Raw genomic sequence first — 19264 nt, 5'->3', positions numbered from 1 at the left:
CTTCAGGAACTCTGGTCAGTTTCAAAAGCTGCAGGAAGGGACTTTCTTTCCATACTAGAAAATAACCGTTGGGGATGTTGAAATGCCTATAGTTATCCTTGGGGAGCGAGCCAGCCTACCCCTTAATGCCATGGCTCATGAAGCCATACACAGGCAGCCTGGACAGTAGTCCAGGAGTTGTTCAACTACAGGCTGAGCAAGTGCAGAATGGTGGTAGAATGTGCATTTGGACATTTACTGACTCGAATAGACCTCAGTGAAACCAATAATTCCCATTGTTATTACTGCTTGCTGTGCGCTCCACAATATCTGAGAGTAAGGGGGAGACGTTTATGGCGGGGTGGGAGGTTGAGGCAAATCTCCTGGACGCTGATTACGCACAGCCAGACACCAGGGCGGTTAGCAGAGTACAGGAGGACGCGGTGCGCATCAGAGAAGCTTTGAAAACCAGTTTCATGACGGGCCAGGCTACGGTGTGAAAGTTCTGTTTCTTTCTCCTTGATGACCCCCCACCCTTGGTTCATTCTGCTTCCCTGTAAACTAGCCACCCTCCCCTCCCTCCTTCGATCACCGCTTGCAGAAGCAATAAAGTCATTGTTGCTTCACATTCATGCTTTCTTTATTAATTCATCACACAAATAGGGGGATAACTGCCAAGGTATCCCAGGAGGAGTGGGAGATGAGGGAAGCACCGGGTGGGGTTGGGGAGGAGGGAAGTACAAGGCCACACTGCACTTTAAAACTTATTGAAGGCCAGCCTTCCGTTGCTTGGGCAATTCTCTGGGGTGAAGTGGCTGGGTGGCCAGAGGCCCTGCCACTGCGTTCTTGAGCGTCTGGGTGAGGTGGCAATGGAACTTGGGGAGGAGGTCTGTTGGTTACACAGAGGCTGTAGTGGCGGTCTGTGCTCCTGCTGCCTTTCCTGCAGCTCAACCGTACGCTGGAGCATGTGAGTTTGATCTTCCAGCAGCCTGAGCATCAACTCTTGATGCCACCTATCATCTTCAGCCCACCATCTCTCCTCACGTTCATATTGTGCTTTCCTGCACTCTGACATTGTCTGCCTCCACGCATTCTGCTGTGTTCTGTCAGTGCGAGAGGACAGCAGGAGCTCAGAGAACATTTCATCCTGAGTGCGTTTTTTTTTTTTTTTTTTTTTTCCTTCTAATCTTCACAGCCTCTGCGAAGGAGAAACATTTTTAGCTGGTGGAGGAAAAGGGAGAGTGGTAGTTAAAAAGACACATTTTAGAGAAAAATGGGTACACTCTTTCACGTCAAACCTTGCTGTTCACATTACACAGCACTTGTGCTTTTGTTACAAGGTCGCATTTTGCCTCTTGTATTGAGGGCCTGCCGGTTTGGTGTGAGAGATCACTCACGATTCACCCCTTCCCCCACCGCATGGCTAACAGCGGGGAACATTTCTGTTCAGCCACAGCTGAAGAGGAACGGGCACCTCTGAATGTCCCCTTAATAAAAGCACCCTATTTCAACCAGGTGACCATGAATTATATCACTCTCCTGAGGATAACACAGCGAGATAAAGAACGGATGTTGTTTGAATGCCAGCAAACACTGGGACCATACGCTACCATGCTTTGTTATGCAGTGATTCCCGACTACGTACTACTGGCCTGGCGTGGTAAAGTGTCCTACCATGGCGGACGGAATAAGGCCGCCCTCCCCATAAACCTTTTGCAAAGGCTTTGGGAGTACATCCAGGAGAGCTTTATGGAGATGTCCCTTGAGGATTTCCGCTCCATCCCCATACATGTTAACAGACTTTTCCAGTAGCTGTACTGGCCATGAATACCAGGGCAAATTAATGATTAAACACACTTGCTTTTAAACCATATGTAATATTTACAAAGGTATACTCGCCAGAGGTCCCTTCTCCACCTTCAGGGTCTGGGAGCACGCCTTGAGTGGGTTCAGGGGTTACTGGCTCCAGGTCCAGGTTAAAAAACATATCTTGGCTGTTGGGGAAACTGGTAGCTCACAGCAAGAAAGTGGAGAAATCTTCAATCTCTTCATCATCATCTTCCTCGTCCCCAAAACCCTCTTCCCTGTTGCATGATTCTCCATTGGCAGAGTCAAAGCACTGGGGTGGGGTAGTGGTGGCTGCACACCCTAGCATGCCATGCAGTTCATCATAGAAGCGGCATGTTCAGGGCTCTGATCCAGAGCAGCCGTTTGCCCCTCTGGTTTTTACATAGGCTTGCCTTAGCGCCTTAATTTTCATGCGGCACTGCTGTGCGTCCCTGTTATGGCCTCTGTCCTTCATGCCCTTTGAGACTTTTTCTAATGTTTTGGCATTTCGTTTACTGGAACGGAGTTCAGCTAGCACAGATTCGTCTCCTCTGGCGAGCAGATCCCGTACCCTCCGTTCGGTCTATGGTGGAGCTCCTTTGCGATCCTGGGACTCCATCATGGTCACCTGTGCTGATGAGATCTGCACTCACCTGCACCTTGCTATGCTGGCCAAACAGGAAATGAGATTCAAAAGTTCGCTGGCCTTTTCCTGTCTACCTGGCCAGTGCATCTGAGTTGAGAGCGCTGTCCAGAGTGCTCACAATGGAGCACTCTGGGATCGCTCCCGGAGGCCAATACCATCGAATTGCGTCCACACTACCCCAAATTCGACCTGGCAAGGCCGATTTCAGCGCTAATCCCATTGTCGGAGGTGGAGTAAAGAAATCTATTTAAAGAGCCCTTTAAGTCGAAAAAAAGGGCTTCATTGTGTGGATGGGTCCAGGCTTAAATCGATGTAACGCTGATGAATTTGACCTAAAATCATAGAGTAGACCAGGCCTCAGATTGTAGTGGGAGGAAAATAATTATTCTGTTACTTGTAAATTGCATTTCTGTGAGAAGCTCTCTTGATCTGAAATGGCATGCCCAGCTTCCAGTGATGAATGCATCTTCTGTCATGTGTGTAGTAGAGAAAGTTATAGTTAATTGCAGTGGTAGATTTAGTTACCCCTAGGAGGGGACACCAAATTCCATGTAGGGGAAAGATCTAGCTACATCTCTGGGGGGAAAAAACACTCAAAAATGCTTCTTACAAGTAAAGGGAAAGCTTTTTTTTTTTGAGTACAGTGCTAAATTTTGTAGTAGGCAGAATTTCACGTGATGGAGTGGCCTGTGGAAACGCAATATTTGTATTAGCTGGGTTTCAGCTAATAAAATCTCCTAGGATGATTGGAGAGCACAAAATTCATCCTTTGCCTATTTTTTTGGTGTCAGTCTTCTGTCCCTGAAGAATAGCTTCCGTAGTATAAAACTTTGAATGTAAAGACTGAAACTGCGTATTATATTTTTTTTCCTTTAGAGGTAAAGAAAGTGGTGTGGGTGTGCCTCTGCAGTCAGTATGCAGTGATAATGATTTGTTGGCATTTGTAGCAGTATTGGAAATAGTCAAAAGGTGCTACTGCAGATGGTTTTGCTTAATAGAATTTATAAGCCATCCTTGTGGGGGAGGGAGGTGGAGATGTTTGTCAGCTGTGATGTAATTCTTTTTAGATTCTGAGCAGATCACTCATAAAGCCTGCTCTAGTCTCTAAGAATCACTTTGTTAGGTGCCACTGCCTACAGGTTATATGAATGCAAGCACACAAAACATTGTCATGCTAGAATTGTCAAATAGATTAGGCTGATTCACATTATTCTAATAAAGATTTAGTGAAATGTATTTGCTATGCTTAAGGACATTACTGGATTTACTCATTTTGCCTTTAAACAAATCATTTTATTTAGAATTTTGTAGCAACATGTCACTCAGTACAGAAGAGACTGTCTGGCTCCCTGAAGCCTATGTAGCATATTAATTCTCAAGGAAATTAGTCTGAACACTGTCGAAGTGTGCAGTGCTAATAAGTTGCGCTTAAAACAATTTGTTCAGTCTTGTTCACCTTTTTATGGAATTATTCAGAATTTTTTGAAGTTAGGTTTGCATCCTTTAAATCTATTTTCCCAGCCTACTCAGTGAAAACTGTGAAGGTTTAAGTTGGGGTCCTTACCAAAACCAAACAAACAGTATTGAGTCCCTGCAGGCACATGTTCAACTGGAAATATTGCTAGTCTTCTGGATCTCTGAGAGGAAGATACAATGTACATAATACAAATTAAACACATAAAGAATAGGCTTTAAAATCTGCTTGCTAGAGCCTGCAGGGATCTCTCCTGATTTGCCTGTCTCAGCAATGTCATCTTCCTGTCTCTACTTATGCCAACCTGTGTACGTTTGTATGTTCAAATCTTGCCTCCTAGGATACATCTACACTTAAAGCAGTGTGCAGAGTATAGACACTGCATGCCCACCTAGAACTGGTATAAATAGTGTAGACCATGGTGTATGGCTTAGATGAGTAGTAGTATCTGAACCCCCACATTTTTAGGGTTGCCAGGTTAGTTTTCTGCCGGACTGCCCAGTTGAAAAGGGCCCCTGGTGGTGCTGACTGGGCTGTTAAAAGTCCGGTCAGCGGCATGGCAGGGGCCCGGGGCTAAGGCTAAGGGCTAAGGCTCCTTGCCTGCCTTAGCTCCATGCAGTTCCCAGAAGCGCCTGCCAGGTTCTTGTGGCCTCTAGGCGCCTGGGCAGCCAGGGAGGCTCCGCGCAGTTCCCCCTCCTGAGTGCCGGCTCCACAGCTCCCATTGGCCAGGAACCGCTGCCAATGGGAGCTGAAGGGGTGATGCCTGTGGGTGGGAGTGCTGCACGTGGAGCCTCCCTGGCTGCCCCATGCGCCTAGGGACCTCAGGGACCTGGCAGCCACTTCCTGGGAGCCACAGTAATCGCTGCCGGGACCCCACACCTGCTCCTACCCCCCAACCCCTTGCCCCAGCCCGGAGACCCCTCCCACACTGTAAACTTCTCATTTCTGACCCATCCAGAGCCTGCACCCTATCCCTCTGCCCCAGTCTGGAGTCCTCTCCTGCACCGTGACCCCTCATTTCTGGCTCCACCTGGAGCCCTCAGCCCAGATCCCATAACCCCTGCCCCAGCCCAGAGCCCTCTCCCGCATCCTGAACCCCTCATTTCTGGCCCCACGTGGAGCCCGCACCCTCAGCCCAGAGTTCATACCCCTCACCATCCGGCACTCCAACCCTCTTCCCCAGTCCAGTGAAAGTGAGTGAAGGTGGGGGAGAGCGCTCAACATAGGAAGGGGGTAGGGTGACCAGACGTCCTGATTAAAATATTTGGGTGGTTGTCGCTCCACCAGCAGCACTGTGTGAGTGAGGGTGGGGCCTTGGAGAAGGGGTGGGGCGTCTGAGAAAGGGCAGGGGTGTTCGGTTTTGTGCCATTAGAAAGTTGGCAACCCTACACATTTATACCCTACCCAACTCTCTTGTGCCCAAGCAGTGCTTTCTACATCTACACTGCTCTTTTTAGCCGTGTAGTGTCCCATTGCTGGAGACTTTTACTGCTGTGTGTAGCTACACACTGCAGTGAGAAGTGTGGATGCAGCCTGCCTTTCACTATCATATGTAGCTACACATGTAGTGCCTGTACTCTACATGCAGCTGTAAGTGTAGACATACCCCTAATGTGCAAAATGTTCCCTCATGTCGCACTTCCTTGTAGTATGTTCCAAAGAACTCTAGAAAACTGTCCACCTTAAGACTAGCTAGTGCACAGGTTCTGAGCCTTGGTTAAAATTCTGTTCCAGGAGATTCAGCCACACAGCTTCCCTCAAAAATAAGATGATAGCTAAATCACCTGGATTGCTTTGAAAAATCTCAGCTGCATACCTCTAAAAATTTAATAAACTTGGGTTTGATAATTTGATGTAGCTTTCATATGTACAAATGAAAACCATTCTATTATTCCTTATTAGCTCTTTTAGCCTCAACTACATACTGGTCAATTATCTGATGTAAAGAAAATATGCATAAGAAGACACCTTTCCCATATGTTAAATTGGAAAATGACATGTATGCCACTTTTTCTGGAAGTTAGAAGACATTCTGAAATACATAGGGTTTATCTACTTAATAAGACTTAAGGGTAAAATTGGATACCATTTATTTTTCAGTCTTTTGAAATAAGCAAATAACTTTGCATACTTAACAGATGATATTAATATTAATTATTTCTTTAAATACTGATTGATTTTTTTCTCTAAGATACGAGAGTACCAGTACATTAGATTTCTGGATTATCTGCATTTAGTTCAGGTTTTCATTTTTACTAGTAAGAAAAATGGGCAACCACCAACAGGACTATCATTCAGTAATGGTCTAAATGAGTAGTATAATTTTACAGTGGTTCTGAAGCTTTCACTGAATAGTAGGAGTCCAGAACCACCTAGATTATTGTCACCTACTTTCTGTTGCAAAGACTGTTTTCTATGTTTATATAATACCTAACATACTGAATTCCACAGGAAACAATAAATGAGGTGCGGAAGAGGAGGACATGGAGACTCTTTATGGATGTGACATGTAGAATGGCTGTGAGATAAAACATATATAATTTATAGTTTCTATAGCAAAAGTTTTTAATGTATTTTTTGTTCTGTTTTGTTTTAGGCTTATGGTATGTCTGCTTTGCCTCTAAACTTGATAAAAGGAACTAGAAGTCCTACTTATGAACGTTTGGAGAACACTGAAGATATTGAAGAAGTAGAACAACATATACTAAGGATTAAATCAAAGGTTTGGTGTTTGTTACGTAACATTTCAAACTTTTCCATTTATAGTGTTCCTGTTGCTCAGCATTTCATTATGGTATAATGTTTGGATCACTGCTCATTTTCACAATGTCAGACAGACAGAAGTTAATATTCTCTATTCTTCCAAAGTTAGGTTCTCTCAATTTCTCTTCCAGATGATGGATTCCTTCCACGTGTTGGGACTTGAGTCAAAAATACTCAGTACGATAGCAGAAAATGGACTGTGCATTAGCGAATGCCTCTATTTTTGTTCACCGGGGATACCTAACAAAAATGACTTGACAGTGTGTGTTCTGGTGCTGAAAAAATAAATCAGATTTTGTTGATCTCAGAACAAAATAAATATTATAAAACAATGAAAAGGATAAACTAAATAAATATTTCTTATTGCGAAGGACTCTATTTAGATTGAAAGAGCTGTCACTTAATTTATAGATTTGTGGTTGCACTCATTAGTCACATTCATCTAATCAATGTGTATCCTGGATGTGGTGCTGTAAAACTTTTTGTGGGCTAACAGAACTCTCTAATCCTCTCTTCACCACTCTGTCTCTAAAAGAGGCTATATTTGTAAAGTGGCATTTACTGTGAATCCATATTCATTGGTATTTAGTGGTGATGACCAGGATTTTGCCTCCTGTTTTTCTTAATTGCAAGTTTTAGTTACTCCCCATTATATTTTACATGAAAGTGTTAAATAGAAAGTGATTTCAGCAATGAGAATATTTCAAAATGAAAATTTGTGGCAGCAGATAGGTATGTGACACTTGGTCTTGTGTGCAGATTTTATTTTTATTTTATTTTTTTTGTAAGGCCAGATTCTTGTGGAGTAGAGTTCACATCTCAGTTGACACTGTTGTTGGCAATCTCAGAAGAAAGACAAATGATTCAATGGGCCTGGAAGTTGAACCACCTTTCTCCCCTATAGGTGGTCCTTCCAGGTCAGAGTTGAGGCATGTTGGTGGAACAGTTTGGGGTAGCTCAATCTCTTAGCCATTAAGAGCACTACATTTACTGAATCCTTCTAAAGAGACTTCCAGTTTAAATTTCTTAGCAGAAAATTATAATTAAAATTGTGTAAAAATTATTAGAGCTGCAACAAACCTGAGAGAGCCCCATAATCACAATGTTTAAGGATTCCTTTATTTAAAAAAGAAAAGAGAAGAAAAATCCCTGAATGGAGAAATGCATTTTTTAATTGTTTTGTATCCAAAATATGTTTATAATGATAAATTCAATCCTTGAGAATGTTTGCCTTAAATAACCTATAATTGTAGTAAGAGACAGCTTATCAATGTTAAAATCAGCTTGTTGATTGGTTCATATGTTACCTAATACTTTTTTGTGATTTATTGCTTATAGTATTCATACAACTCATTACTGTGCATTCACAAATTAAAAATTGTATATTTAGCTTGCTTAGCTCCGACAGTGTATTAAATACACTCAAACAGATTTATTAAGATACTCATGCCCAGCATTTTGAAGGTCAAAGGAGTTAAATGTTATTGAGAATTTGTCAGATACAGAAATCTCCAAATATGGATTTGACTGTTAGAAGTTGATGAACTCAGCTGGTTAAGGGGACAATTCTGATCTTTGTTTTTTTGGAAATTTTTATACTGTGTGTACTTTAAAGGGTGCTGCTCTGGAATGTATTTGAAAAGATGTGAAATATAGCTGACTTTGAATTGACTGGAAGAAAAAATGGAGAGCTGGAAAGAAAGTATTAAAAATAGAAATGGGCTAAAATGAAATTAGTCTCTTACAAACTGGATTTACAGTCTTGTATGCAATTCTGACTTCATAGAGCTGCCAGAGCTTGTTACACAGATGTTAAATTTTATTCTTTCATATATTTTTTCACAAACTGTTCCATTATTTTCACACCTCCATTTTGATTAGCAGTGCAAAGATGGTCGGCCTTTACCAACAAGGGACAGACGGAACCTACAGCAACTTGAAGAGAGGCTAAGGATACTTCGAAGGAGAGAGAGACATCTGGAATTTATTGAGAAAAGCTGCTGGACAAAGTTCTGTGGAGCCATGCGACCTCTAAAAGTAAAAAAAGCAAAACTGGGTCTTTCATTTTATGCCTGCTTCACTGTAGAATAACTATTTTTGACTTTTTTTGTTCTTTGCCATTTAGCACCTTTGCATGAACTATTTGATTAAGTAGTCTGGTGGTAATAGATTTTTTTGTTTTCCCCAAATTTGACATCTTAAAACACTATAAAATGACTTGAAGCCTCTTGTGTGGCTGTTACTGCATCTCAAGTTGTATGAAGCAGTAGCCTGTTACTTTTAATCTGTAGATTGCTTCCTTGAAAGATGCATAGGATGTCGCATATATACCTACCAAATATAGCTTATGTCCCTTTTTATTGGATAAATGTGCCTTCATATCTCTTTGATGGCATCCCAATATAGAAGCTAGTAGCTTCTGTACTTAGTTTTGTGTAACCACAAATGTTTTTTTGTGCACCATAAGAACAGTCTTATAATTTATGTTGGTCAGTGCGAAATCAAGAAACTGTTAACACTTAGCACTGATTACCAAGTCAGCACTAGATTATTTAAGTAGTAATATGAACTAGTTGTGGACATGAGGTCTGATTTGTATGTATGTATATAAGCAGCTTCATGGCCAACTAATTCAGCTTCTACTGTGGTATGTTTAGTATATGTTTCTTTCTATAATGATAAGGGTTGTAAATACTTAAGTATATACGCTATGCCACCTAACTAACGTGTGTTTCAAAAACCTGTTGAAATTAATCTTTTGACTTACATTGATTAATATGAAGAAAGCATCATTAGTGTTTTTGTTCAAGCATAAAGACCTGATAAATATGGATTCTATAGCATATTAGAAACCTCCCAGATTAAGAGTTTCAGGTATCACTGTCCTGGAAAGAGGAAATGGTCCTTGCAACAAGATGCTTTTTAGCATCATAAGCCATAGTAAGGAAGAAAAGAACTGACTCATTGCCTCCATGTTCCAGTTTTCTATGCCTTTTCTTGTTGGACACATGGAATCCATGTCTCATCTTTCCAGCTTCTAATTCTCTCTTCCCCTAGGTCTGAAGACAGAAAAAAAGCAGAAGTTAGGACAAAGGAGCTCATTATGTGCACTATCTCTATCAATCTTCCTGGGCAAGATCTGCAGGGAATATGCCCTGGAGCCTGCCTGCTTGATCATAGATGCTGACTGTGTTCCATGTTGGCCCTCCTTTGAGGAAACAGGGGGTGCAGCTTTGTCTCTCTTGGCTTCAGCTGCCAGCTTTAGCTCTGAGGGATTTGTGATTTCTTGTTGGCAGCTGCTACTCCATCTAATTCTCCTTTCCCAGATCTTAGTGGTCTGTCTTCTCTGTCCTGAGTGCCCTACACTTTAATTCCTGGTCTGATTCTGTGATCTGTCTGCCTGGTTGTGGAGAACCAAATTATGGTCTTTCCCACTGGTATGAATTAGCTTTGCTTCCATGTATGCAGTTTTATGGAGAGTGAGGAAAGGATTTCTGTTGGAGCATTAAGTAGGCTGGGTGGGCAGCCTTTCCCTGTTTGGGTATTTGAGCTTGTCCTAGCTAGGGCTCTCCCCCCAGGAGCCCTCTGATTGCATAGCAGTGTTCATAGCAGCTTTTGGAGCAGACCATTTTATTCTGTTCTACACAGCTTTCTTTCTTAACTTTCTGGAGCTGCTTCTCCTTTCCTGTCTGCTGCCATCTCTCCATAGCCTTCCATTTAGCACCTAAACATTCTCTGTGCTCTCATGCTGCCTTCTCTAGCTTTGGATATCAAGACTGCTGCTTGTCCTTGAGTTTAGGATGATCCAGATGATTTAGCCACAGCTGAAACCCTGGGATTGAGAGACATGGACCTTGCTCTATCGTCAGGTTCTAGAATCTTGTGAGGGCTTGAAATTCTTAGCATCCTTATGAGTGAGAATCCTTATCCTATGACTCTCTGCTCTGTATTGTGAAATGGGAGGTACTCTCCTAGCTCTTTAATTTTTTGGTCCCTAAAGATAGCAGTGGTAGCAAGCAAATCAAGAAATATGCTGTTTGTTGTGCAATTTGTAGTGTCCCTAACCACTGGCCTTGGAAACTGCAGAGATGCTGGTCATTGCTAGGGGCTGCTACACACAGCAGAGCCCAGTTACCCAGTTCACAATGTGCTGGTGTGGGTGGGCTGCAGTTCTCAGCATGCCCTGAATGAGGGAGGGGGCCTGTGGGCCGCAGCCCCACAGTGAGTGGAGCGCCGAGTCCGATGGGGCAGGAGGCCCTGCAGCTCTCTGCACTTTGGATGCCAGGCCTGATTCTTATCTGCCCGGGGGCAGGAGCAGGCCCAGGAGACCTGGCTGCGTTGGCTCTCACAAAGGGTGAGGAAAGGCAGGGCCACAGCGCCTCCCACATGGGACAGTAACAAAGCTGAGTGGAGCCTGTGGCTGGGCTTTGGAGGGAGGGGGTGCCCTGCACCTGGGTTCTGCGGGGAGGGGATGTGGGTGTCTGGGTTGGGTGGTCCCATGCAGCCTCCTTCAGAAACCCCCAAAATAACCCCTTCAGCTCCCCCACTCTCCCCTAGGCAGTGTCCTCTATTTGGGAGCTTGAAATATCGTAACCTGATGGGGACAGGGTGAAAAAAGTAGACTAAAAGGGCAGAGTTTTCCCCCAAGATGTGCCCAGCTGGCATGTGTGACACATCCAGACTGAGGCACCCAACAAAAGGATAACAAAGAAACAGGGACTGAGTTGTCATAGGGGTTTCTTTAATCTCAGCTCCTGGGGGGAAAACTTTTTTTATGTCAGACATACTTGCTAACAAGTATTTTGAAATAAAATATGAAATAATTGAAACTGGTGTGATTATATTGTGTTATTTTGAGAAATAAAATGTGCAGAATTTTAATTTTTTTGGCACAGAATTCCCCCAGGAGTAATCATTATGAGGATACCGACTTGCCTTCTCCAATATAAAATCCTCCCTCACCCTTAAGCTTGTGTCAGACTGGAGATATTAAGAGACATAGAAAGCTAAGAAGGGTTATGGTCACAAGGTCAAAAATAAGAGTGAACTTAGCTAATAACATTTGTTAGAACTCTCAAAAAACTGAAGAAACATACCTATTTTATTGTTGGAGCCTTTTTTATATTGGGGGAAAGGGGAGGCTCTGACCCTGGTGAGTAACCATTCTATTTTGCTTTTTCTTTCTTCTAAGAAGTTTTTTTAATGATTAAGCATAATTTGATATTATGAAGGTGTCCTATAAGGGAAAATAGTTTAAAGCATGAGTGGGTTCCTTTTTGTTTGTATTATTTGCGAAAGCTGGAGGCTCTAGAATAACATTTTGTTTTCATTCACAATACAAAATAAGATATTAGTTTCACAGTAGTTATTTTCACTGAATAACATTTATTCTATATTAAATACTTGATTTGTATTTACAGTATACAATATACATATCTTAAGCATTTGTTAGGGGTTTTATAAAATAAAATTTCAATAATTTCACTGGAGATAGTGTGGTGTGATTAATTTCTGTACTGTCTAATGAGCACAGTTCAGAAATTGCTCTAATATTTATTTTCCTCAGTGTAAAATACTAGATATGTATTATTAATGGATTTTCAGGCTCAGTTTTTCCCCAAAATAAGAGCACAGCCAGTCTAGGATGTTATCTAACATTCTGGGGTCTCTTGAGAGAGGTTTAGCAAATACAGTCATTTCCTCCCAAAGTTTCTCAGGAGCAAAAACAAAGTAAATAGTCCCTTTAATTCAGGGTGAGAACACAATAGTTCTGTCTTCAAAACAGGGAAGATAGTTTGCCTTTTTCTTGTGGTAAATTACTATCCCCATTCCTCAGGACAGGAGAAATCTTTCCCAGAAGAATCTAGTATCTTGTCTTGTGCCAGTGTGTACCCCTTGGTTACTTCCATTTATTTCCTGCTCAGGTGAGAGTGTAGAACTGATGAATGAAATTGTTTTTAATTGTTCACTTTATTAATGTAACTTCATAATTAAAGTTTTATGAATAAAACGTTCGTTCATAAAACCGGTTACCCCAAGAACTGGCTAATTGACAATGAAGATGGTTGTTAAAAGCCATAGCTGTTCAGTCAGCTGCCTTTGTAAGTTTCACTATGAGTCCAATTCCTGCTTAAATCACTGAAACTTGCGCTGTTTCAGTATTGTAACTTCTGTTCACCATTTATAACACTTGCCTACATTGTAACTTCTGTTCACTGGGTTTTTTACCCATGAAAGCTTATGCCCAAATAAATCTGTTAGTCTTTAAGGTGTCACCGGACTCTTTGTTGTTTTTGTGGACACAAACTAACACGGCTACCCCTAATTCTTGTCTTTAAAGTGTTTCTTTTGGCCGCTGTCTCTTTTCTCCTTTGGTGAGTTGGGCGTACAGTGGTTGTTTGGTAAGTGTTCATCAGGCATGCGCACATAGTGCCCTCTCCACCTTAGCTGATGCTGGATAATCAAGGCCTCAACACTGAAGATGTTGGCCTCTGTGAGGACACTGACATTAGTGTGGCAATCCTCCCACTGTACGTTGAGGATCTTCCGAAGAAAGAGCTGGTGCTGGCATTCCAGGTTTTTCAGATGTTTTCTGTAGGTCACCCAAGTCTCTCAGCTGTAGAAGAGAGTTGGAATTAACACTGATCTATAAACTAAAAGTCTGTTGTGTGTTCTAATGTCTTGATTCTCGAACACCCGGTGAAACAATCTGCCAAAGGCAAAGCTGGCACAACGGCTTCTGTGCTGAATCTTGACGTCTGTGTCTGCTCTCTGTGAGAGATGGCTGCCAAGATAGGCAAAGTATTCTACATTTTCCATTTCTTCTCTGTCAATGTAAATCTTCCTTGTTGGGTCTGATGATTGACCGGGAGCTGGCTGGTGGAGAACCTCTGCTTTACCAATGTTCAGAGTTAGCCCTAGGCTTTTGTTAGCTTCAGAATAGCAATTAAGGGCTGTTTATATATCCTCCTCTGAGTGTGCAACTACAGCACAATTATCTGCTTACTAGAATTTGGTTATTGTTGCCAATATTACTTTAGTTCTGGCACAGAGACTAGAAAGGTTGAAGAGGTTGCCATCAGTCCGGTACTGGATGTGATAGACAGTCTTGGGATAACGTTTTCATAGCTCCTGAGAAAAGGGTGGGTGCCAGTACACAAACCTTGTTTTACGCTAGTTTGAATGACAAAGGGCTTGAAGTAGAGCCACTGTGCAGGGAGGAGGCAGTCATTTGGTCATGGAGGAGTCTTACAATGGTGATAAATTTGCTTCAGCAGCCAAACTTTGACATGATTTTCCACAGAGCTTCATGGTTGACAGTCGAAGGCTTTGGTCAGAGTGATAAAGGCTATATACAGTTCCTGGTGGGGCTTTTGACACCTGGTGGTGGTGGTGGTTGTAACATTTTTCCTGGGATGTCCCCGGCTGCAAAAAACAGGTCAGTGGTGCCACATGCTGTTCTGAAGCCACTGTGGGAATACTTCCTCTGCAAGAGGGGGAAAACAGTGATTCAGTAAGATTCTAGCAAGAATCTTCCCCTCAATGGAGAGGAGGGCAATTCCTTGATGGTTGCCACAGTCATCCCTACCCCCCTGTTTGAAAATGGTGACAATTTTAGCATTACGTAAGTCAGTGGGAATTTCTTTTGTGCACCAGACGTTGAGGCGCAGCAAATGAAACTTGTTAGTGTTTCTCCCCCCCACTTTCAGTACTTCAGCTGGTATGCCATCAGGACCTGGTGCTTTATTGTTCTTCATTTGTTTAATTGGTTTGCAGACCTCCTCAGTTGTTAGTGGATTGACAATAGTTTCCCAGATTGAGTACTGAGGGATGGAGTTGATGGTGTTTTCAGTCACAGTCAATTCTCGATTTAGAAGCTTTTGGTAGTGTTCCCTCCAGAACTCTTTGATAGATTCATTATCTTCAGATCTCAGCAGTGTGAGGCATGTGAGCTTGATCCGTACAGGGTCTTTGTGTCTCAAAAAAACCTCCGCAATCATGTCTGTCAGTGAATGCTTGGATTTATTTTGCTTTATCCTCCCACCATTTGTTTTTGAGTTCTTGGATCCTCCTTTGAGCTGATGGAAAGAGTGCTGCTTCTGACTGGATAGTGGCTGGTTTTGCCAGTCGCAGAAAGCTTTTCTCTTCAGACCCAAAAGGGCTGTGATCTCAGTGGTGTTGTCATCACACCAGTCCTGATGACAATGGGTAGCAAGGCCGAAAGATTCCTCACAAGTCTCATGGATGGTCTGTTTTAGGTCTTTCCAGTCATATTCTACACTTGTGTTGTCATTTTGTCATTTCCAGGTATGCATGTGGTCAGTTTTTCATTGAGGAGTGTTTGGAGCACTGAGAATTGAAGTCTTTGGATGTTGTATTGTTGTCTGTGTGATTTGATTGCTTTCTATGTTTTGGTGCAATCCTGATGAATATGACTGACCTCATCAGGCGGCGGTCAGTCCAGCAATCATCAGCTCCTCTCATGACATGGGTGATTTGGACATCTCTTAAAGCCTGTGTTCCTACAATGACATAGTCTTAAGAGGTGCCATTGTTTTGAAAGGGGGTTGTTGCCAAGTTGTTTTATATTTATTGCTTTGTCTGAAGATTGTGTTTGATTGCAAGGTTGTGTTTGCGCATTTGCCAAGTAGAAGGATGCCATTGGAATTGGTCTTGGCCACTCCTTCCTTCCCAATAGTGCTACTCCATACGTTAGAATCTTGGCCAACTTTTGCGTTTAAGCCCCCTGAGAGGAGGAGGATTATTATTATTTTTTAATAGATGCCAGAATTTTATTAAGGTCCATGTAGAAGGATTCTTTCTGCTCTTCTTCAGCATCAAGTGTTGGTGCATGTGCAATGATGATGGTGGCAAATGACTCATTGACCAATTGGATGCAGGGGGTTATAAGGCGCTCGTTGATGCAGATGAGGAGCTCAGTTAGGTGGTTGACTAGAAGGCTCTTGATTGCAAAGCCAACACAGTGTATTTGCCTGTCGCTTGCTGGTTTCGCTTTCCAGAAGAAAGCGTAAACACCACCCTCTTCCCTCAAGTGGCCTTCATCTGCACTTCTTGTCTTGTTGAGAGCAGCAATGTCAATGTTGTACCTTAAGAGTTCTCAGGTGACAATTGCTGTTTTGTGTTTTGGGTCTTTCATTTTTTGAGTTGTCTAGTAAGGTATGGACATTCCAAGTTGCAAGAAACATTTTTGGTTTTTTTGACCTTATTTGGAGTGATCCTTCTGGATGCGGTTATCCAGTCAGGTGTGATGAGAGAGCCTATGTTTGGGGCAACTTTTCTAGCCCCTTCCCTATATGAAGTGAGCAGAGGGGTTCCTAAAAAGGCTTGTTAAGTCATGACTGCCAAAAATGCAACCCATCCCAATCCAGGGGCACATGACTACCATCTTGTGGTCACCACTAGCATGTGGGTCTGTGACTAGGGACTCCTGGTGATCACTTCACCTGTCCCGTCGTTACTCGCCCATCATTGCAGGACTTTATCCCCACCTCCACCTAAAAAAGTTCTTCCTGTGAAAGAACTCTGTGCGTGAGTAGTTTAGCGTGGGGAAGCCATTGTGCACCAACAGGCATAAGTCTTGGCAGAAGAGGCACCTGTGTCTAGTGGCAAGGAGGTCCGAGATGACCGGGGATTTCTTCTCCTCTGCAGCCATTGAGAGGTGATCCTGCTTTATCCGCCTGCTCTGCCGTTCAGGTCTTATACTGGGTTGTGTTGTGTTGGGCTGCACTTTGGTACCTCCGTCTTCAACCTTACTGCCATGGGTGACCCTATCAGGAGCACAAGACTCCCAATGGCATCACTCTTAGGGTCTTAAGTATATGCAAGCTTCTCCACCACGTCAGGGTGGCATGACCAAGACTGCTAGAGGATCAGAATAGTCCTATGCAAGATGATCTCTAGCGTTTGAATGTGTTGCCTGCATGGCGCTTCTACTATAGCTCTTGTTAACTGCAGAAGATCACATCTAGGAGCTGAACTCTACCTTCTGTGAAAAAGCCCTGCACACCATTAGATTATCAAGGTGGTCTGACTTAGTTCCTGCAAGTCTGTAAGGAAAAGAAGGGTGGGTGGGTGGGTGGGATCCTGTAAGTAACTTAGGTCATACATTAAAATCACTTTAAGAAAATTCAATCTAAAAATAGTTTAATCTTCATGTGGGTTTGTTACTTTCAGATAAAATGGGCAAAAATTTTCTTTCTATAGAACATAAGTATACTTTATTTTTCACAAGTGTGTGGTTTTAACTGTCCTACTGTGAAAGTTTCTTTATTTTCAACGTAAACACTCTCTTTCAACAAGAGGAAAGTTGTGCTACTACTAGGATTCAGTTGTGGGTGAGGCTGAATGTGGTAAACATTGTTAGTACAAAACTCCAAATCCTTAGAATATAACGTTTCAGTAACTTCCATAGAAATTCTTGGATTCAATAAGTTCTACTAAACATTGCTACAATGGTATATTTATTTTTACTTTGAAAAGTTAAATACAGGTCAAGATGAGGCATACAAAACCATGAAATACAAGAAATCACTTGGAAGCATTATTTCTGTAACAAAGAAGCAATAGGATCAAACTGTCTCACAAAGATGGGAAGGTGGATGGAGAAGTTACCCTGTTAAGTCATTTAACTTGTAATTTAACATTACATTAACGTCGGTAACAGGCTGCATGAGACAAATGCTTTCAGATAGTGATCCATGTTGTAAAAAGCCATTGGCTGAAACCCAACTTAATCAGCACTTTTACTCTTGGAGGTAGAGTGTGGTTTGGCACCTGGAGATTAATCCAATTTATTTGCTGTTTTTTAAGAGTATATCTTGGGGAAAACAATGATGCGGATTGAATGGAAGGATCCTTCCCAGAGATTGTTACCTAGTCAACAGATCTGTCTTAGAGGAGAACCTAAATTAACTAGCTAGAGCCTTTATCCGAGAAATAGACTAGAGTAATGGAAAATGCACAACACAGACCAAAGTTTTGGTTATTTTTCGTTCCTAATAGCATATTTCTCTTTATACCCAATTTCAGTTTTATGCTAGGCTCTATTGATGGTAATTACATCATTTGGCACTATATAGTCTCAGCTTTTTAGGTATGTAACAATGACATATACTACAGTATGCCCATGATTTAAGTTTGTCTTTAGGACTTTGAGAAATCAGCTTTCAGTAGAACTACAAAATTCTGTCAAGTATCAGAGGGGTAGCCGTGTTAGTCTGGATCTGTAAAAGCAGCAAAGAGTCATGTGGCACCTTATAGACTAACAGACATTTTGGAGCATGAGCTTTCGTGGGTGAATACCCACTTCGTCAAATGCATGTACAAAATTCTGAAACTGACTGTTGAAAAAACATTCCCACTTAAAAAAATTAAACCAGTTTTCCTACCAGTGGTGTTAACACTATAAATTATTAAAAACCAAAAGAATCTTAATTTATTGTTCACTTTTTTCATTTCTCTGAGCTCCCACAAATGAAAAACAAGGAAGCTTTATTTCAAGTTCTCAAGACTTTGGGTTGCAGGCACTGCAGGTGGAATTTTTTTTTTAAGTTGTATTTTATTTTTTTCAAATAATTAAGGAAAACTTTATTGATCTAAGGTTTTGTAAAAGCTTGTCTATACCAAATTTGAATTTTGGGATGAATTTTGGGACAGTTTCCTTCTAAACTATAGTTCAAATTTAATGCTGCTTATATCTTTTTCTGTTGTGAAGTGTTCTGGGACTCTGTATGACTAGTTACTTTTTTTCTTTGCTACTATTATTTATGCCCTTTCATGACTGAGATTAGACTTTTGCATTCTCTTGCTACAAAGGGCTACCCCTTAAGATAATTCAGAGACATAGGCAGTCACACTGTGTAACACCCATTTGTGGAGTAGTGCTTCATAGAAAATATGTTGACCCAGTATCCTTGGTACCTGAAAATTACTTCTTCCATGCCATGAAAGACCATGACAATTACAGTGATTGGAGATGCTTGGGCTAATAGTCCCCGTGTTAAAATGTGGACCTGCTGGCATGTCATTCTCCATGACGTGTCTTCTGCTAGGGAATATTTTTTGTTCATTGGTGCTATAGAGCATGAATTTAATCTTCAAGGCATACCACAAGGCTTGTGTTTACCTGGGATTTCCTCAGAGAAGAGTTGAAGGAGTTGGGTAGAATTGAGAACCATTAGTTTCAGTATTTGAAAAGTTCTCAATTATAGGGCTGTTCATGTTACTGATACATTGTGACATGACTCTAGATAGTAAAGTCAATTTGTATAAAGAATTTTTTAAAAATATTTTTGTAAGCGCCAATGATTCATATAGTAGTTATAATCCGAAATAAATGCATTTTATAGTTTATAGCTTTGTGTAATGTTTCTCTGATTAGTATAACTGTGCATGAAAACCCTTGAAAGTTAAATCTTTCTGTAATTGCTTTTATAGCAGTCATAATTCTAAAGTCTTCTGTATTTTTAATATCTGTAATGAAAATGTTTTACATGAGGGTACCTCTGTAGCCATTTCAGAGGTTTTTAGAGCACCACTATTCACAAGCTGAAGCA

General features: G+C 41.7%; 1 protein-coding gene across 2 annotated transcripts in view; it reads left to right on the top strand.

Moving 5' to 3' along the window:
* LMBRD1 (LMBR1 domain containing 1) overlaps window positions 1–19264 on the top strand; it is a 220264-nt gene that overhangs the window by 124902 nt on the left and 76098 nt on the right. The window contains exons 8-9 of one of the 2 annotated variants that reach the window (XM_045011303.1): window positions 6523–6648; window positions 8574–8726. In XM_045011303.1, the coding sequence (XP_044867238.1) occupies window positions 6523–6648; window positions 8574–8726 (279 nt within the window). Of the gene's footprint in view, window positions 1–6522; window positions 6649–8570; window positions 8727–19264 lie in introns of both variants that reach the window. The other variant, XM_045011302.1, reaches the window with a different exon arrangement.

Source organism: Mauremys mutica, chromosome 3 (genome assembly GCF_020497125.1).
Source record: "Mauremys mutica isolate MM-2020 ecotype Southern chromosome 3, ASM2049712v1, whole genome shotgun sequence".
Lineage (NCBI taxonomy): Eukaryota > Metazoa > Chordata > Testudines > Geoemydidae > Mauremys > Mauremys mutica.
This window is presented reverse-complemented; position numbering and strand designations above follow the sequence as displayed.